Source organism: Chrysochloris asiatica, unplaced genomic scaffold, assembly GCF_000296735.1.
Source record: "Chrysochloris asiatica unplaced genomic scaffold, ChrAsi1.0 scaffold00243, whole genome shotgun sequence".
Taxonomy (NCBI): Eukaryota; Metazoa; Chordata; class Mammalia; order Afrosoricida; family Chrysochloridae; genus Chrysochloris; species Chrysochloris asiatica.
The window spans coordinates 1,337,854-1,355,356 of record NW_006408761.1 but is presented as its reverse complement, the minus strand read 5'-3'; the positions used below and the strand labels follow the sequence as shown (position 1 = coordinate 1,355,356).

The window sequence follows — 17,503 nt, the reverse complement described above, 5'->3', positions numbered from 1 at the left end:
GTGTGGCACTGTGGACTAATGCTTTTGGACTGCAAGGTCAGCTTAAACCACAAGATCAGCAGTTCAATCTCACCAGCGGCTCCTTGGAAACCCTATACAGGGTCACTATGAGTGGGAACTGACTTGATGCAACTTAACAACAACCACCTGCAGTCCATTGGAAATCTTATACAGGGTCGTTATGAGTCGGAACCGATCCCATGGCACTAACAACAACAATAACATTCTATTAGGTATTGGAATTTCAAGGAGGTTGGGGTGGGAGAGGAATCCAAGTGGTGCAGTGGATTAATCGTTGGGACAATAACGGAAAGTCTCTTGGTTGGAATTTGCCAGCTACTCCGCAACACAGAGATGAGGCCATGCTACTTCCATAAAGATTTGCAGGCTGAGAAATCCTATGACACAGTTAGACTCTGTCCTACAGTGTCCCTATGAGTTGGAATCCACGGCCACGTGTGTGGAGGGAGGTAGCAGGGAAGGAACAATGATAGCGAGGTAAGAAAATTGATCTAGCTGTCAATAAAATATTCAATCATAACTAATCAAGTCGAAGTCGTGGTTGTGAAGGGATTTTGCCACTATTTTCTGCATTTTGCACCGTCTGAGAGAATCTTTAATGACCCCATTCTACTTTTGCAATAGCATAAAAATCAATATTCTACTTGAATGTATTACAGATTGATTTACTAAAGCAAATGCAAATCCGTGTTGGAAGAAATTCAGCCCGAATGCTCATTAGATGCCAGGATGGCCAGACTTCATCTCTCATAATTCACACATAGGATCAGGAGAGACCAGTCCCTGGAGAAGGACATCATGCTTGGTAAAGTGGAGGGTCAGCGAAAAGTGGAAGGCCCCCAACAAGATGGACTGGCACAGTGGCAGCAATAATGGACTCAAGTGTAGCAATGACTGTGAGGTTGGCAGAGGACCGGACAGTGTTTCGTTCTGGTGTGCATAGGGTTGCTATGAGTAGGTACAGATTCGATAGTACATAATAACAATGCAATGGAGTAATTCACCAATCCGGAGAGTGGCTTTGTGCACCTATTAGATTTCATGTTTACTTTCTTTTTCTACTTTTGCTATTATTTGTGCAAATTTTGAGCAATTCAGAAAATTTTAGAGAAATGTCCTGTAGTAGCCAAATGGGATGGGGTCGCTATGAGTCGGTTCTGACTTGATAGCACCTGACAACAACAAGCCAAATGGGAACACATAGATTTGGACTTGAAATATTTGCTGAAGAAGATCAATGAATACAACCTTCAGTATGGATTATGACTCAGTGTGAACAAAACAAAAATTCTCACATCTAGACCCAAAAAGCAACATCACGATAAATGAAGAGAAGACTGAAGTTGTCATTGACTTCATCTTACTTGGATCCACTATCAACTCCCAGGCAGTCAAGATATCTATCAAGATATTGGAAAAAATCTGCTGCAAAAATGTATTTAGAATATTAAAAAGTAAAGATGTCACCTTGAGAACTGAGGTGCATCTGACCCCAGCCATGGTCTTTCAAATCACCTCATCTGTATGTGAATACTAGACAATGATTAGGAAGACCCCCCGAAGAATTAATGCCTTTGAATTATGGTGTTGACTAAGAATATTGAGTACTATTGATGATATGCCAGCTGCTAGTACTAAACTACACTGCAACTCCATGAGGTTGACCTTGCTAGACACATTTTCTAGATGAAGAAACTAAAGCCTGGAAAGGTTAATAACCTGCCCTGGGCCACATAACTGGCAGTTGGCAGCTCTATGATGTAGTCTCTGATCTGCTTGGCTCCACAACTTAGTCCCATGGCAATAGTGTCTCTTGCAATTTCAGTCCTAAAACTGATCCTTACATGGTTTTATACTGAAATAGTATATGTCTTTTTTGGTTTTAAATGTAAAATGTTATCAAGGCTTGAGAAAGAAAGCAGAAAAGGATAGGCTCCATCATTTAGACTTAACACTTTTTAAAACCCAATCGTCCGTGACAATAATGCTATTTGTGTGGGAAAAAGTGTGTTAAAGATGACAACATTCTCTCTTTTTCTTAAAACAACTAGAACTCTATTACGTTAGTGTTATTTAGATTTCACAAAGGAAACAGAATAAAGTAGAAGTAAAGGAACTTTTTTTGGGTAGTCACATAGTTTTTTTTTTTTTTTTTAAATTTCACAGTAAATGTATTGCCAGATCCTCAGAATCTTTGTTGATGTTCACCCCGCCACTGAATACTTCCTTTTCTACTTTATCCTGCATTAATAATTCACTTCATTGGAACAATGCCTGGTTACCTCAGCCCAAGCCACAGACGGCTTCGTTCATTTACAGTAGGCAGACTTAAAAGGAAGATTTGCATACAGTTACTCAGAGATATTTGATCAGATACTGAAGTGTGAATGCATGAATGAATCTATAGCCTTGGGATCTACAAAATTTATATTGTTTACTTGATCTCCTAATAGAGAGGTTTTAAAATGAGAGCTGTAATCATAAACCAAGGTATTTTCTCATCTCTCTGATAAAGTTCATTCCTAGTTTGTCTACGGAAAGGAGTGATGATCATTTCCCCACCTATTGAAACTCTAGTATGCATCACAGAACCTAAAAAGCAAAAACCCTGTATGCTTGCTTTTGCTTTGACATCTTTGCAGAATGCAGATATTCTGCAACCAGAATGTAGCTGACGATAAAATTTCAGTGACGCTTCCAATGACAATATAACCAAGGTCTGTTCCCCTGATTCAGCTCTAGTCATCTGTAGGGATTATAATAAGCCATACCTCCTCACTATACTTTCTAGAGTCAATAAAATGGTCAGATCATATTTGGAAATAGCACCTTTATATCTTTTATAAGCCCTGCCACAATGAATTTTCAAGATTTAGAACTGCCTGGCTCATGCCTGTTAGCTGAGACAAGACGTAGCAGATGCAGCTTCCACCAAATCTAAGGTGGGCTGTAAGCATAAAAGGGTCCACTGGGTAAAAGCGTGAGTTATGAAAGAGTTAATTTAAACCTGGCCAAACCACAAAAGCTCAGAATGTTTGCTTTCAGAATGAGAAAAAGGAACTTCCCATCTCTGGTAGCCTAATCTCTCTATTCCTATTTTTAATCCACCCCACTTTATAGAATAGTTGGACCACATTTTTTTCAAGCTCAAGTCAAAATTAAAGGATTTATGATAATCCTATATGGATGCTTGTGGGCGTTTCATTTTCAACGGGAGCATTTTCTCTTCGTTGTTGCAATTCTAACATTCAGCTTCTTGCTATATACAGACTTCTTTCCGAAACTACTCAAGTGCAAAAAAAAAGTCTTACCAGATAAGCAACAATTCTTACTGTATTGGAGGAATACAGCTCACATCCTCACTGTCTATTTATTAGAAGTAACTTCTTCAGGCTTCTAAAACCAGAATGTCAAAGTGCTCAAAGGAATCCTACCTTGCCCACGTACTGATAATCGGATCCTGTGTATTCCTCCAGGAGAAAAAACTGGTTCCACATCCAGCTCCTTTTTGAACGATTCAGCTCATTTTTGCTGTTTCCGGAGAGCTCCAGGGCCCTTTTCTTTGCTGGCAAACCACTAGTCCTCTTAGATAAAGGAGTGGAGAAAGTTGGGTAGGGCTGACCAACCCAAAACAGCAGCAAGAAGTAGCGATAAGTTCTCATGCTGATCACACACAGTGGAGGCAATGGGTAGTGAGCAGCTCTCTCGCTGAAGAGCCTCCGTTCACTGCACTGAATCCAGCCTCATTCCTTCTTCCTTCCTTAATGTTCTTTGCTTGGCTCTCAGAGGATATCTGGAAAGAAGAATAACATATCCAGCATTTTTAGAGATGCTTAAAATTCAGTGTGAGAGCAAATACGCTTGAGAGAGGGCAGAAATTTGAATAGAAAAATTAAAAAAAAAGTTGGCTATCAATTTTGAAATGAGGAAAACCAGTCTTTCAGATGTGCTAAGTGGAAGAGGGTGTGTCAGTAGGAAGCTGCTGTTTTCTCCTTTCAGATCACTTAAAGATCTATTCTAAATAGTAATAGCCATGCTGTGGGTCAACATGCTGGAGGAAATTACTTCGCTAATTCTTATGGGCTGAGATCTGATTAGAAATACAAAGGTTTTGTTTCTGATACTGCTTCTATTTGCTTGTTTATTTTCCGGAATAAGGCTCAGACAAAGATCTTATAGACAACGTCAGGTCCATTGAAATGATGTTGCGATACCCCAGGTATGAGTCAGACTACATTGTTGACTTCAGAGAGATGCTGTGATTGAGTGGTCCTGGGTCAAATAAGGTTGGGCAAGACCATACATTTTCTCCCCCCCAATACATATTAGCATGATGATGTCTCTGTGACATTTGTAATGATGATGATCATAAAACTATATAAGGTGGCTCCAAAAAGGCCATCTTTTAATTCCATTATGGCATGCAGTTTTTGAGGCCCCTTGGCATTTAATCCAGCATTTCCCAAACTTGTCCAGAAAACTTTTTTTTTTTTCCCCTCAGAAGACCTAATAATACTACGCCTGTACAAGTTGCCATTGAGTCAAATTCTAATGGCTGATTTTACAGAAGCAGAGCACCAGGCATCTCTGGGTGAACTCGAACCTTCAACTTTATTGTTAGTAGCTGAACATGTTAACTGTTTGTATTAGCCAGGAACTCCTTTTTATTTATTTATTTTAATGAGCTAATGAACACCCTAGATAATCTGTGAGCCCTGGCGTGGCACTGCAGGATAAGGACTAGACTAGAAGCTGCAAAGTTGTTAGTTCAAACCCATCAGCAGTTCACGGAAACCATACACAGGGTCAATATGTGTTGGGACTGACTCAACAGCACACAAAAACAACATAGAATATACATTTAATTGACTATAAGAATTTACTAGAAACTTCTATTCAGGTCATTCTGGCTTCTAAAGAAAATTTTGGCTATATTTCTTCTGAACAGATTGGTCTGTTCTTTTGGCATTCCATGATACTTTTAATATTCTCTTTCAACACCATAACTCAACTGCTTCAATTCTTCTATGGTCTTCCTTATTTACTATTCAATTTTCACATGCATATGAGGTTATTTAAAATACCATGGCTTGGATAAGGCGCACCTTAGTCCTCAAACTGACATCTGTGCTCTTTAACACTTTTTAAAGAGGTCTTCTTTAGCAGATTTGCCTAATGCAATATGTTGTTTGATTTCTTGACACTGCTTCCATTAAGAGTTGATGGTTGATCTGAGCAAAAATTTCTCTCTTTTCTCTACTTATCTGATGCTGTTTATTGGTCCAGTGGTGTGGATTTTAATTTTCTTTACACTGAAGTACAACTCATACAGAAGGCTGTGGTCTTTGATCTTTATCACTAAGCATTTTAAGTTCTCTTCACTTTCAGAAAGCAAGGTTGTATCATCTGCATATAGCAGGCTCCTCCAATCCTGATGCCACATTCTTCATATAATCCAGTTTCTCAGATTATTTGCTCAGCATACAGACTGAATAAGTATGGTGAAAGAATACACCCCTGATGTCTGCTTTTCCAAATTTTAAACCATGCAGTGTTCTCTTGTCCTGTTCGAATAACTGCCTCTTGGCTTATGTGCTTATTCCTCATGGACACAATGAAATGTTCTGGAATACTCATTCTCCACAATGTTGTCCATAACTTGTCATGATCCACACAACTGAAAGTCTTTGCATAGTCAATAAAGCACAGGTAAACATCTGTTTGGTATTCTTTCCCTTTAGCCAAGATACATGTGACATTAGTAATGATATCCCTAGTTCCATGCCTGCTTCTGAACCCACCTTGAGTCTCTGGAATTTCTTTGTCAATGTATGGTTGCAGCCATTTTAGTATTATATTTAGCAAAATTTTATTTGCATGTGGTAATGATATTGTCCTATGATTTCCACATTCTGTTGGGTCACCTCTCTTTGGAATGGGCACAAATATCCCTTCTTTCTTTTTTCCGTTCTTTCTTGTCTTCTTAATGACTTTTTGATTTCTTCCTTTGTGACGTCCTTGATGTCATCTCACAATTCTTTCAGTTTTAGGTCTTTAGAATCTAATGCATCAAATCTGTTCTTCACTTCACATTAAGGATCATTCCCATCCCCTCTGTACACAGTGCTGATCTCCACTGAATAGTTTTCATCTTGTCTAAGTGGGTCTGGTGAAAGGAGATGGGAATAAGATTCTTATGATTCGATAGTGAGTAATTGTTATAATGACTAATTGTTATTGTCACAACTGTAAAGGTAGAAGTTTTGTAACAAAGAGGGGGGAGTAGTTAACCTTGCAGTCCAGGAACAGAGGGCCCCTGGACCATCAAGGGAGAAGAGCACGAGAGGAATGTGGGACCCTATCCAGAGAAGCAATGACACCACAGATGGAGGCAGAGATGATGACATTAAGAGATAGAGCAGCTGAGGTCTCTAGAGTCATGGAAAGAGAAAGGCTGTGTGTTGGAAGCCAGGTGCTAGTGGCCAAGAGGCTGGCTTGCAGAATGTTTGTTTAAATGATTATATATTTCTGAGTGCTTTTGTGTATATCCAAATAAAATAAACAACAAACAAAAACAGAAGAAATAGAAGCAAATACTGTTGAATGATGATGTGCAGAGGGAATTTTAATCATAGCAATGAAACGATGAGTATAAAACTTATGTTCTTCCTTGTAAACTATCACTCATTTCACAATAAAAGCTTTAAAAAAAATCTGTTCTTCAGAGGATCTCTAAATTCAGGTGAGATATATTCAAAGTCATATTTTGGCTCTTGTGGAGCTGTTTTCATTTTCTTCATTTCTGGTATTTGCAATGAAGAAGTCATTGATCTTGCAAAATTCTATCATGTGATCTCCAGCATCATCATTTATATTACCAAGATTATATTTTAAACTGTTTCTTCCTGTGTTTCCAACCTTTGCATTACAATTGCCAGTAGTTTTCGATAGATCTTGATTGCATGTTTGATCAATTTCAGACTGAAGAAGTTGGTAGAATTCTTCAATTTCATCATCACTGGCTTAGTGGTTGTTCCATATATTTGAATAATGTTGGTATTAACTGGTCTTCCTTGCAGGTATAAGGATATTATCTTATCACAGTCAGTGTTGTACTTCAAGACATATCTTGATATGTTCTTTTTGATGATTAATACAATGCCATTCTTCTTCAATTTGTCATTCTTGTCATAGTAAGCAATATGATTGTCAGATTTAAAATGCCAATACCATTCCATTTGAGCTCACTAATGCCTAGGGTATTGATGTTTATGCATTCCATTTCATTTCTGGAAATTTCTAATACTTTGTACATTCTGTATTCAGATTATTAATGAATGTTTACAGCTGTTTCTCTTCATTTTGAGTGTCCCCATCAGCAAATGAAGGTCAAGAAGACTTTACTTCATTCATGTCATCACAGTGAACTCTACTTTGAGGAGGCATATTTTGAGTGTCTTCCAACATTAAGTAAGTGCTCATCTTCTGGCACTATATATGACAATATTCTGGTGCTCTTGATCATGTTTCAATATTTAATATTCTGGTGCAGACAGTGTTCCACTGCTACACATAAGGTTTTCAGTGACTAAATATTCAGAAGTAGTCTGTGTCTAGTTCTTCCTAGTTTGTATTCATCTGGTAGCTCAGCTAAAAACTTGTCCCCTATGGGTAATCTTGCTGGTATTTAGAATAGCTTCCAGCATCACAGCCACATGCAAACCACCACACTATGACAAAATGACATATGTGTGCTGGAGAAAGATGTTTATCTACTTTATTGAGTATGCAGAGGTTTTCTACTGTTTGCATCATGGCAAGCTATGGACAACATTGCAGAGAATGAGTATTCTGGAACACTTAATTGTGTTCATGAAGAATCTATACAGACCAGGGGTGAGAAACCTTTCTTCTGCTAAAATTTGTAACATCATTTGTAGGCCATACAAAATTATCAAGTTAAAATTTAGCCTTCTATATTTGGTCAGACATTTAATTGCCTCATCCTTAATGTAAGGAATTCTGGTAGAGTAGTGGTTACAAGTTGGGCTGCTAACCTCAAGGTCAGCAATTCAAAACTACCAGTGGTTCCATGGGAGAAAGACGAGGCTTTACTAGCTTACTGTAATTAAAACAACATATATTTATGTTCATGATTGGGAGCACAGTAACTTTGTAGGATAAATCCTGGAATTGAAAATCATAAGTTTGGTAGTTGTAGCTCACCAGCCACTCTATAGAAGACAGATGAGGCTTTCTGCTCCTTCAAAGATTTACAGCCTTGGAATCCCCATACAGGGTCACTGTGAGTTGGAACTGACTCCATAGCACTAAAAACAGCAACATATCACTTTCTTAAATATGTCCAAATTTCTCAGAAAAAAAATCCAACTGATCATTTACTCCTTGATCTTTTAATTTGATATAGGATATTTTCTGAAGTGTTGTATACACACACACACATACCTATACACAGATTTTGTTGTTGTTGTTGTTGTTGTGTGCCGTGGAGTCGGTTCCGACTCATAGTGACCCTGTACAGGGTTTCCGAGGCTGAAAATCTTTACGGGAGCAGAAAGCCTCATCTTTCTCCTTCGGAACAGCTATACTAAGGTATATATCTGTATCTATCTATCTATTTATCTATCTATCTCTATTGGGATACATAGATATAGATATATATCTTGGTATCTGTATATAAAAGGAACCCTGGTAGCATAGTGGGTTATGCATTGGGCTGCTAACTGCATGTTGGACCTACCTGTGGGTCCTTGGGAAAACGATGAGGCTTTCTTCTCCCGTAAAGATTTATAGGCTTTGAAACCCTATACAAGATTCCTATGAGTTGGAAATGACTTGATAACACACTACAACATCTATCTATCTATCTATCTATCTATCTATCTATCTATCTATCTATCTATCTACTTATCTAGCTATCTACCTATCTATATCTCAAGCATTTTCTAATGTAGAACATAATAGTAATTGACCAATTATATTGACCCTAACAATGCAGATAAAAAAGTACATTTTAGATAATTTAATCAGTATTTTATTTTATTTTTCTCTACATTAGAAAAGATTTGCTCATTTGGCTCCTATTACCTATAAGGTAAATGTATATGTGATCAGTCCTCCCCTCCCCCCAGCAATGAGTAATTATAGCCACGAGACTTAGGGAAAGCTATTTGTTGGCATATACATGAAATATTTCATAGTGCTCAGCATTTTAAAATCTTTATTTCATTATTATGTATCTTCTTGACAGCAGGCTGGGGAAGTTGAAAATTCCACAGGTGAGTAAATTAGTATTGTGACAATTAGTCATGCTGGAAAACTTCCAGGCAACAGTATATGTGTCATTATGTGGCTTTGGTACAGGTGGGGAGAGACTGATGATCAATTAGCTGGTGACAATTCTGCTCTCTGCCCATAGATGGTGGATAGAGGGGACTGGGGGAGCATATGGAAAAGAGCCCTCCAAAGACAGCCAGTTGTTTTTAGTAGTAAGGATGGCACTGAGCTTTAGTCACTGGAAATTGTGTTTTTCTTGATTCTCCACATTCTCCATTATTTGCATAGACAAATCCTGCAGTGAAGAATTACACGTCTGCGGCTGCCCTTGGTGTGTGCCCCATGGTGCTGGCAGGAACGAGGGAAACAGAGAATGGAGGTGTCAGCTGTTTAAAGACAGATTCCTAAAGGCCATTTTAAAGAAAAATCGATCTCTGTGGGTGTTGTGTGCAAACTCTACAAGCTATTGTCACTTGAATATTAAATATTAGTTCCTTTTAATATCACAGATACCAAAATGTCAAGTCTTTCTTTCTTTCCTTCTTTTTTTTCTGCTTAGTGTGTAATGAACTTTTAAAATGATGCAAATTTAAACACTATTTCCAAGAACACAAACATCTAGTCTTGTTATAACCCAGCTCTTTTTGTATCAACTTCGCAGGGGGAATCCTAGTTAAAAACCCAGTATGCAAAAATGAATTACTATAATCCACACATAGTTAACATTTGTTTTTAAAGGGACTGAATTTGATGTTAAAGTCTATAGCTAAAAAACAAACCAAACCCCTCTAAACTGTTGATGATGTAACTTTGTAACTCTCCTTCAGTACTTCTGAAGAGATTGTATTGCATAGTGGTCATCAATGATAGAACAAGATGGCCCAGGTTAAAATTCAGGCTCTCTTCTTTGTTGTTGTGACTTTATGAAAATTACTTAATTTTACCTTTTTCTTCTGAAAATGGGAATAACTATAGTATCTATCACTTACAGTGTTATGAGGATTAAATTGAGTTATTATAGCAAAGAACTTAGAAGAGAGCCTGGCACTTAATAAGAGCTTAATGTAGTGGCTATTATTACTAGAACATATTGCATTAGGCAAATCTGCTGCACAAGACCTCTTTAAAGTGTTTCAGAATAAAGATGTCAGCTTGAGGACTAAGGTGAGTCTGACCCAAGCCAAGTATTTTCAATAGTCTCATACACATGTAAAAGTTGGCCAGTGAATAAAGAAGACTGTAGAAGAACTGATGCATTTGAGTTATGGTGTTGGAGGAGAATATTTAAAAGTACCATGGGCTGCCAAGAGTCAAACTTTGGACCTGTTATCAGGAGGGTCCAGTTCCTGGAGAAGTATAGCATGACTGGTAAAGTGGAGGGTTGGGTTGGCACAATGGCAGCAGCAATGGGCTCAAGAGTAGCAACAATTGTGAGGATGGCACAGAACTGGGCAGGATTTCCTTCTGTTGTGCATAAGGTTTTATGAGTCAGTACCGACTCAATAGCACCTAACAACAGCAATTATTGTCACTGTTTTATTATTACTGTCATGACTATTAGTATTATTATCACTTGTGTTGCCAGCACAGAATCCATCTATAACACTCCATAAAAGTCTGCAAAAGGCAGCATCGTTTCCTGAAATCGAAATATATTAAAAACAAAACAAAACATATTCAGTAAGCGTTTCTAAGTAAGAAAAAATTCTTTCAGAATGAAACATAGATGCATTTTAAATATCAGAATTACTTTCTCTAATTGTTTTCCTTTGTGTGGACTTCACTTCAGTATTTAACAGTAAGGATACGGAAGCAAAGACAGTAGAGGGTGCCCTGAGTTTTAGCATCACTATTTGCAGGAGAACAAAGAATAGGGGCTAAAAAGAAAGCCCACAGAGGATGGGCTTTTTCATAGAATGTGTGCATTTTTTTCCTTTTAGTTATGTGAAGACTGTAAAAATCACATTTACTTTATTCAAGTTTAAAAAACCCCAGAATTTGCTTCATTGAGCTTAGTAATTTTATCTTTGTAAAAATAGCACAGGATAAACACATCTTCTTGTGTTTCCTACAGTGACATCATTCTATTATTATACCAACTGAGAAGTTGATATGCTTTAAATGAATGAAAGGCATCCTCCTGGTACAATGGCTAAGCACTCAACTGCTAGCCAAGAGTTTGGCAGTTTGAAACCACCAGTCACTCAGCAAGAGAAAGGATAATGACCATATGCTCTTATGAAGATTACAGCCTAGAAGACCCTACTGGGTAGGGTAATCTGTCTTATAGTGGCACTGCACTGGACTGCAAAGTCGGTTTGATCTGCAAGGTCAGTGGTTCAAACTCATCAGCTCCTCCTTGGAAACGCTCTGCAGGGTCATTATGAATCAGAACCAACACCATGGCACTTGACAACAATAGGATCACTATGAGTTGAAATCCACCCGATGGCACAATAATATAAAAATTAATAATATACATATTTTAAACTTTTACTTGATATAATGGAGCCCTGGTGTGGCACTGTAGGATAAGCACTAGACTATAAGGTGGGTTTGAATTGCAAGGTTGGCAGTTCAAACTCACCAGCTGCTCTTCAGAAACCCTATACAGGGTCGCTATGAGTCAGAACTAACTCAATGGTACTTAACCACAACCAATGTCTGAGTTACCTAGTGCTGCTATAACAGAAGTACCACAAGCAGATGGTTTCAACAACCAGAAATTTATTCTGTCACAGATTAGGAGGCTAGAAGTCCACATTCAGAGTGCTGGCTCTAGGGTAGGGCAGGGTAACCTTTTCTCTACCAAAATTTATGACGTAATTCATGGGTCACACAAAATTATCAACTTAAAAATTAGCTTGCTATATTTGGTCCAACAATGGTGTTGGAGGAGAATATTGAAAGTGTCATTGGGCTGCCAAAAGAATCAATAGATCCGTTTTGGAAGAAGTGCAGCCAGAGTGCTCCTTGGAGGCCAACGTGGCTAAACTTTGTCTCTCATACTTTGGACATATTGTCAGGAGGGACCAGCCAGTCACTGGAGAAGGATATCATGTTTGGTAAGGTTGGAGTTGATTCTGACTCATAGCGACCCTGTACAGGGTTTCCGAGGTTGTAAATCTTTACGGGAGCAGAAAGCCTCATCTTTCTCCTGCGGAACAGCTGGTAGTTTCGAACTGCTGACCTTAAGGTTCACAGCCCGATTCGTAGCCACTATGCTACCAGAGCTCCTTGTTATTGGTTCAAATTCATCTGCTGCTCCTTGGAAACCATATTCAGGGTGGCTAAGAGTTGGAACCAGCTTAATGGCATTTAACAACAACAACTATGTGATGGCTGGAAGCGTGGTTGCCTTTGTGGGGCCAGACCAAATGATTTCTCGGGCTTTATACGGCCCATGGACCAGGCATTCCCCATCCCTGCTCTAGGGGAAGGCTTTCTCTCTGTTGACTCTGGGGAAAGGGCCTTGTCTCCTTTCAGCATCTGTAGGTTCAGTAGTCCTTGAAGATCTCCATGCATCTTAGAATCAATCTTCCCCTGGATCTAGAGCTTCACAGTGCAGGAACTCCAAGTCCAAAGGATGTTCTCAACTCCTGGCTCTTCTGTCTTGGTGGTAGTAGGTCCCTCCTACACTGCTTACTTCTCTCTCCTTTCATATCCCAAAAGGAGACTGACTTCAGATACAACCTAACTCTATATCTTGCATCCAACCTCATCAACATCATAGCAGTGAGGATTTTCAGCACTTAGGACAATTAGATCAATGGTGATCACATCAGATCATATCATGAGGCTGATAGCACTGTATTAGATCTCTTCATGGAGGTGATAGCTACATTGTAACTGATAAATTCTGAGAATCCTGGCCCAGCCAAGCTGACACAAAACTTTAACTATCACATGTAACAGTATAAAATGGGGTGGGGATGTCAACAAATTCCAAGCATGATCTTAAATGCAAAAAAGTAGGCTTCTTAAGGTGATGAATGAGCATGAGTTCAATCAAAGGGAGGAAAGGAACCTGGAGCAGCACAACTTGGAGGAAGGAGGAGGAGCTGCTGGCTTCTGAACAGATAGCATATAAGAGAACCACGTGGCAAGCAGTCAACAGATGCGGTGGCTCATTTTGTATGCACCAGAAAGAAACCAAAGGACAATGAAATAAGATTGTATGTAGATAATGAAGTCTACAAGAGCCAGCACAGTTATTCAATCAGGAAAGAACCAGAAGATTAGTTAATGGGAGGGGGAAGAAAGCAATTTACTCCCCAGTCTCCCAACCCTATCTTTCATTCTGTCCCCTCATGGTACGAGAGCAAATTAGTTAGACACATCAAAAACTCCATGAAAATAAAAATGGAACTGCCTAATTATGGCCTAATGACAGTTTAGCAGTAGACTTCAAAAATGATTTAATAGACTGTGTTTCTACTTTTTATGTTCTTATTGTATGGGAAGTTTCTGGGTTTGTATGGGAAATTTCTATTTTCTATAGAAAATCATTTATATATTCTGAGATTTGATTTGCAAAAGTAGTTGATCTAGAATAATAGTTTGAATCTCTGTAGAAACCTTATTTTAGTAGTGATGTGTAGAAGGTAATTAAGATGTTTACTGATGGGGGGGCAAGGCTCATACAACATTGGTAACTACACTTTTTGTGCATATATACTTCAGTCTTCACAACAGTGCACACTCAGTCCAGTTTTATTTAATGTATGCCATTAGCGAGGATATCGGGCCTCATTAAATCAGGTTTTACCAATTTAGAATATGTGATAATTAATACAGAAGCTGGGCTGAAGTTTTACTTTGATTAGCAAAACCCTTTTCCCTAAATTATTGGAAATTAGTAGTGTAAAAATGTTTCACAGGGATGTATAGAATGAGAAGATAAACCACAGTGCCTTCAGGTTTCCTAAAGTATACTGGAATCACCTTTTATTTGCAAATAATTAACATGCTAATTAGAAAATGTCTCTATTGACTGAATTATTTCTCCAATGACTAATGTATGATAATTGTTTGAATGGCTCAACTGTACTATCTAGTTTGAGATTCTGATTCTATTACATTATTTACAGACAAACAAATAACTAAATATTAGTAGATTTGAAAGCAATATAATTACATTAAAGTATTAGAATTTAGAATTGGCATACATTTGTTCTGGCATCCTTGATTAATTCTAATCAGTGTAATATTAATATAATGTTATCTAGGCTTACAAATTAAACCAAGTGCAGTCATTCTTTGTATTCAGAGCCTTAACTGTCATTGAAAGCACAGTGAACATGTAGTCAGACAGCATTAACTATATGCCAAAGTAAGAGAATGTTTACAAATCTATTAAAAGAAACTAAAAAAACAAAAGCTATTATATATGAATACAGCAGCAAAGGCCTTTTCTAGGAATCCTTGTTGTTGCTGTTGTTCGGTGTCATTGAGTCAGTACCGACTCATGGTAACTATATGCACAACAGAACAAAACACTGCCTGGTCCCATTCCAGTCTCACAATCATTGCTATGTTTGAGCCCATTGCTACTGCTACTGTGCTCTGGTAGCATAGTGGTTACGAATTGGGCTGCGAAACCTTAAGGTCAGTGGTTTGAAACTACCAGCTGCTCCATGGGAGAAAGATGAGGCTTTCCACTCCCGTAAAGATTTACACCCTCAGAAACCCTGTACAGGGTCGCTATGGGTCGGAACCGACTCGATGGCACTTAACAACAACAACTGTGCCAATTCGGCTCGCTTGGGGTCTTCCTCTTTTTCTTTGATCCTCTGGCTTCCAAGGAGCATTCTGGCTGTACTTCTTCTGAACACAGATTGGTTTTTTCCTTTGGCAGTTCATAGTACTTTAAAAAAAAAAAAATTCTCCTCCAACACCATAACTCAAATGCATCAAAATTCTTCTATGATCTTCCTTATTCACTGTCCAACTTTCACATGCATATGAGGTTACTGAAAATACCATGGCTTGGGTCAGGAACACCTTAGCCCATAAACTGACATCTTTTCTCCCTGAACACTTTAAAGTCTCAAGCAGCAGATTTGCCTAATGTAATACATCATTTGATTTCTTGACTGCTGCTTCCTTGAGTGTTGATGTTTGATCTAAGTAAAATGAAGTCTTTGACAACTTCCATCTTTTCTCCATTTATATGGATGTTATGTGCTGGTTCAGTGGTGAATATTTTTATTTTCTTTACACTGAGGTGCAACCCATACTGAAAGCTGTGGTCTTTGATCTTCATCAGTAAGTATTTTAAGTTCTCTTCACTTTTGGCAAGCAAGGTTGTCTCATCTGTATACTGCTGGTTGTTGGTGAGTCTTCCTCCAATCCTGATGTCACATTTTTCTTCATATAATCCAGCTTCTCGAATTACTTGCTCAGCATACAGCTGGAACAAGTATGGTGAAAGAATATAACTCTTGCATACCCATTTCCAAATTTTAAACTACTTGGTGTTCCCTTGTTCTGTTTGAACAACTGCTTCTTATGTCAGGTTCCGCATGAGCACAATGAAGTGTTCTGGAATACTCATTCTCTGCAATGTGGTCCATAGCTTGTCATGACCCACACAATTGAAAGGCTCTGTGTAGTCAAAAAAGCACAGGTAAACATCTTTCTGGTATTCTGTGTTCCAGCTAAGGTCTAGCTGACATTAGCAGTGATGTCTTTTGTTCGACGTCCTCTTCGGGATTTAGCTGAAATCTCTGGTAATACTCTGTCAATGTATGGTTGCCGCGGTTTTTGTATTATCTTTAGCAAAAATTTACATGCATGGGATATTAATGATATTGTTTGATGATTTCTGCAATCTCTTGGGTCTCCTCTCCATGGAATGGGCACAAATATGAATCTCTTTTGTCGGTTGGCTAGGTAGTTGTCTTTCAAATTACTTGGCATAGATGAATGAGCACCTCCAGTGCTGCATTAGCTTGTTGAAAGATTTCAATTTTTTATTCCATCAATTTCCAGAGTCTTTTTCTTTGTGAAGGTCTTCAATGCACCTTGGATTTCTTCCTACGTTATCATTGGGTGTAGATCATATACCACCTCTTGAAATGCTTGAACATTGACCATTTCTTTTTGGTACAGTGGCTTTGTGTATTCCTTCCATCTTCTTCTTCTTCTTCTTTTTTTTAAAATTAAGCACTTTGGTTGTTTTATAGTTAAAGAAAACCAGCCTTTCCTAAGGGTAACAAGTGAACTGAAGGTCAAGAGGAATCTGAGTTGGGCCCTCACAAGCTCTTGCTCCAGTCTCCGGAAGTGATCAGAGAGGAACTTTGTGGAGGGGTAAGGCCACTGGCCAGGAACTTGGAGTGGTCGGTGCAGCAGTCACTTTGGTGAGGTGGGTGGGGCACCAGCCCAGCCTTAGTCACTAGGTTGGTTCGAGTGGGCTTTTAGGTGGTTTCCACTTAGAGTGGGTTGGCATGATGAACTATTATTCTTGTGGGTCATGGCATTAAGGAATAACACAGGGAGATGAGGCAAGAGAGTGGCTTATTCCTTTGGATTCTGAATCACAATCAGGAAATAGTTTTTGTCATGTACAACCATAATTTCATTTTTCTTGCAGTGAATTTGAAGGATGGTGAGGTCATTCTGGGGGATATGGCTTCAAGACGAAGCTGTGCATGAGGTTGGCATACTGTGTGGCAGCGGAGTTGTCCTTGGTGCTCTTGATGGGACTGCCTTCTGTGTTCACTATGATGATCCCTGCATGCCCTTCTAGTTCTGCAGTTGCTTCAGGGTTTCTTCCACCTCTGCCTTCTCAACCTGAATGGATAGCTCTGCGTCGCTGGCACTCAGTCCAGTCCTGCTGATTTTTCACCCCTTCCATCTTCTTTTCTCTGATATTCATAAGATTTTCAGTGACTAAATATTCGGAAGTAGTTCATCTCTCCTTCTTGTCTGTCTTTGTCTGGAAGCTTATCTGAAACCTGTCCACCATGGGTGCCCTGCTGGTATTTAAAATACCGGTGGCATAGCTTCCAGAATCACAGCAACTCACAAACAAACTGACATATGAGTGGTGGCACAGGAGGCACTCACTCATCTCTGCCAAGAAAACTGGAAGACAACTATCTCGCAACTGATTGGACGAGATCCGTATTTGTGCCCATTACAAAGAGAGGTGAGCCAACAGAATGCAGAAATCATCGGAGAC

At 38.8% G+C, this 17,503-nt stretch overlaps 1 protein-coding gene across 1 annotated transcript in view; it reads right to left on the bottom strand.

Annotated features, from left to right (window-relative positions):
• CDH6 (cadherin 6, type 2, K-cadherin (fetal kidney)) overlaps positions 1-17,503 on the bottom strand; it is a 245,284-nt gene that overhangs the window by 97,201 nt on the left and 130,580 nt on the right. Inside the window, exon 2 of the mRNA XM_006873498.1 lies at positions 3,456-3,814. Coding sequence (XP_006873560.1) covers positions 3,456-3,683 — 228 coding nt within the window. The 5' untranslated portion in view covers positions 3,684-3,814. The remainder of the gene's footprint in view (positions 1-3,455; positions 3,815-17,503) is intronic.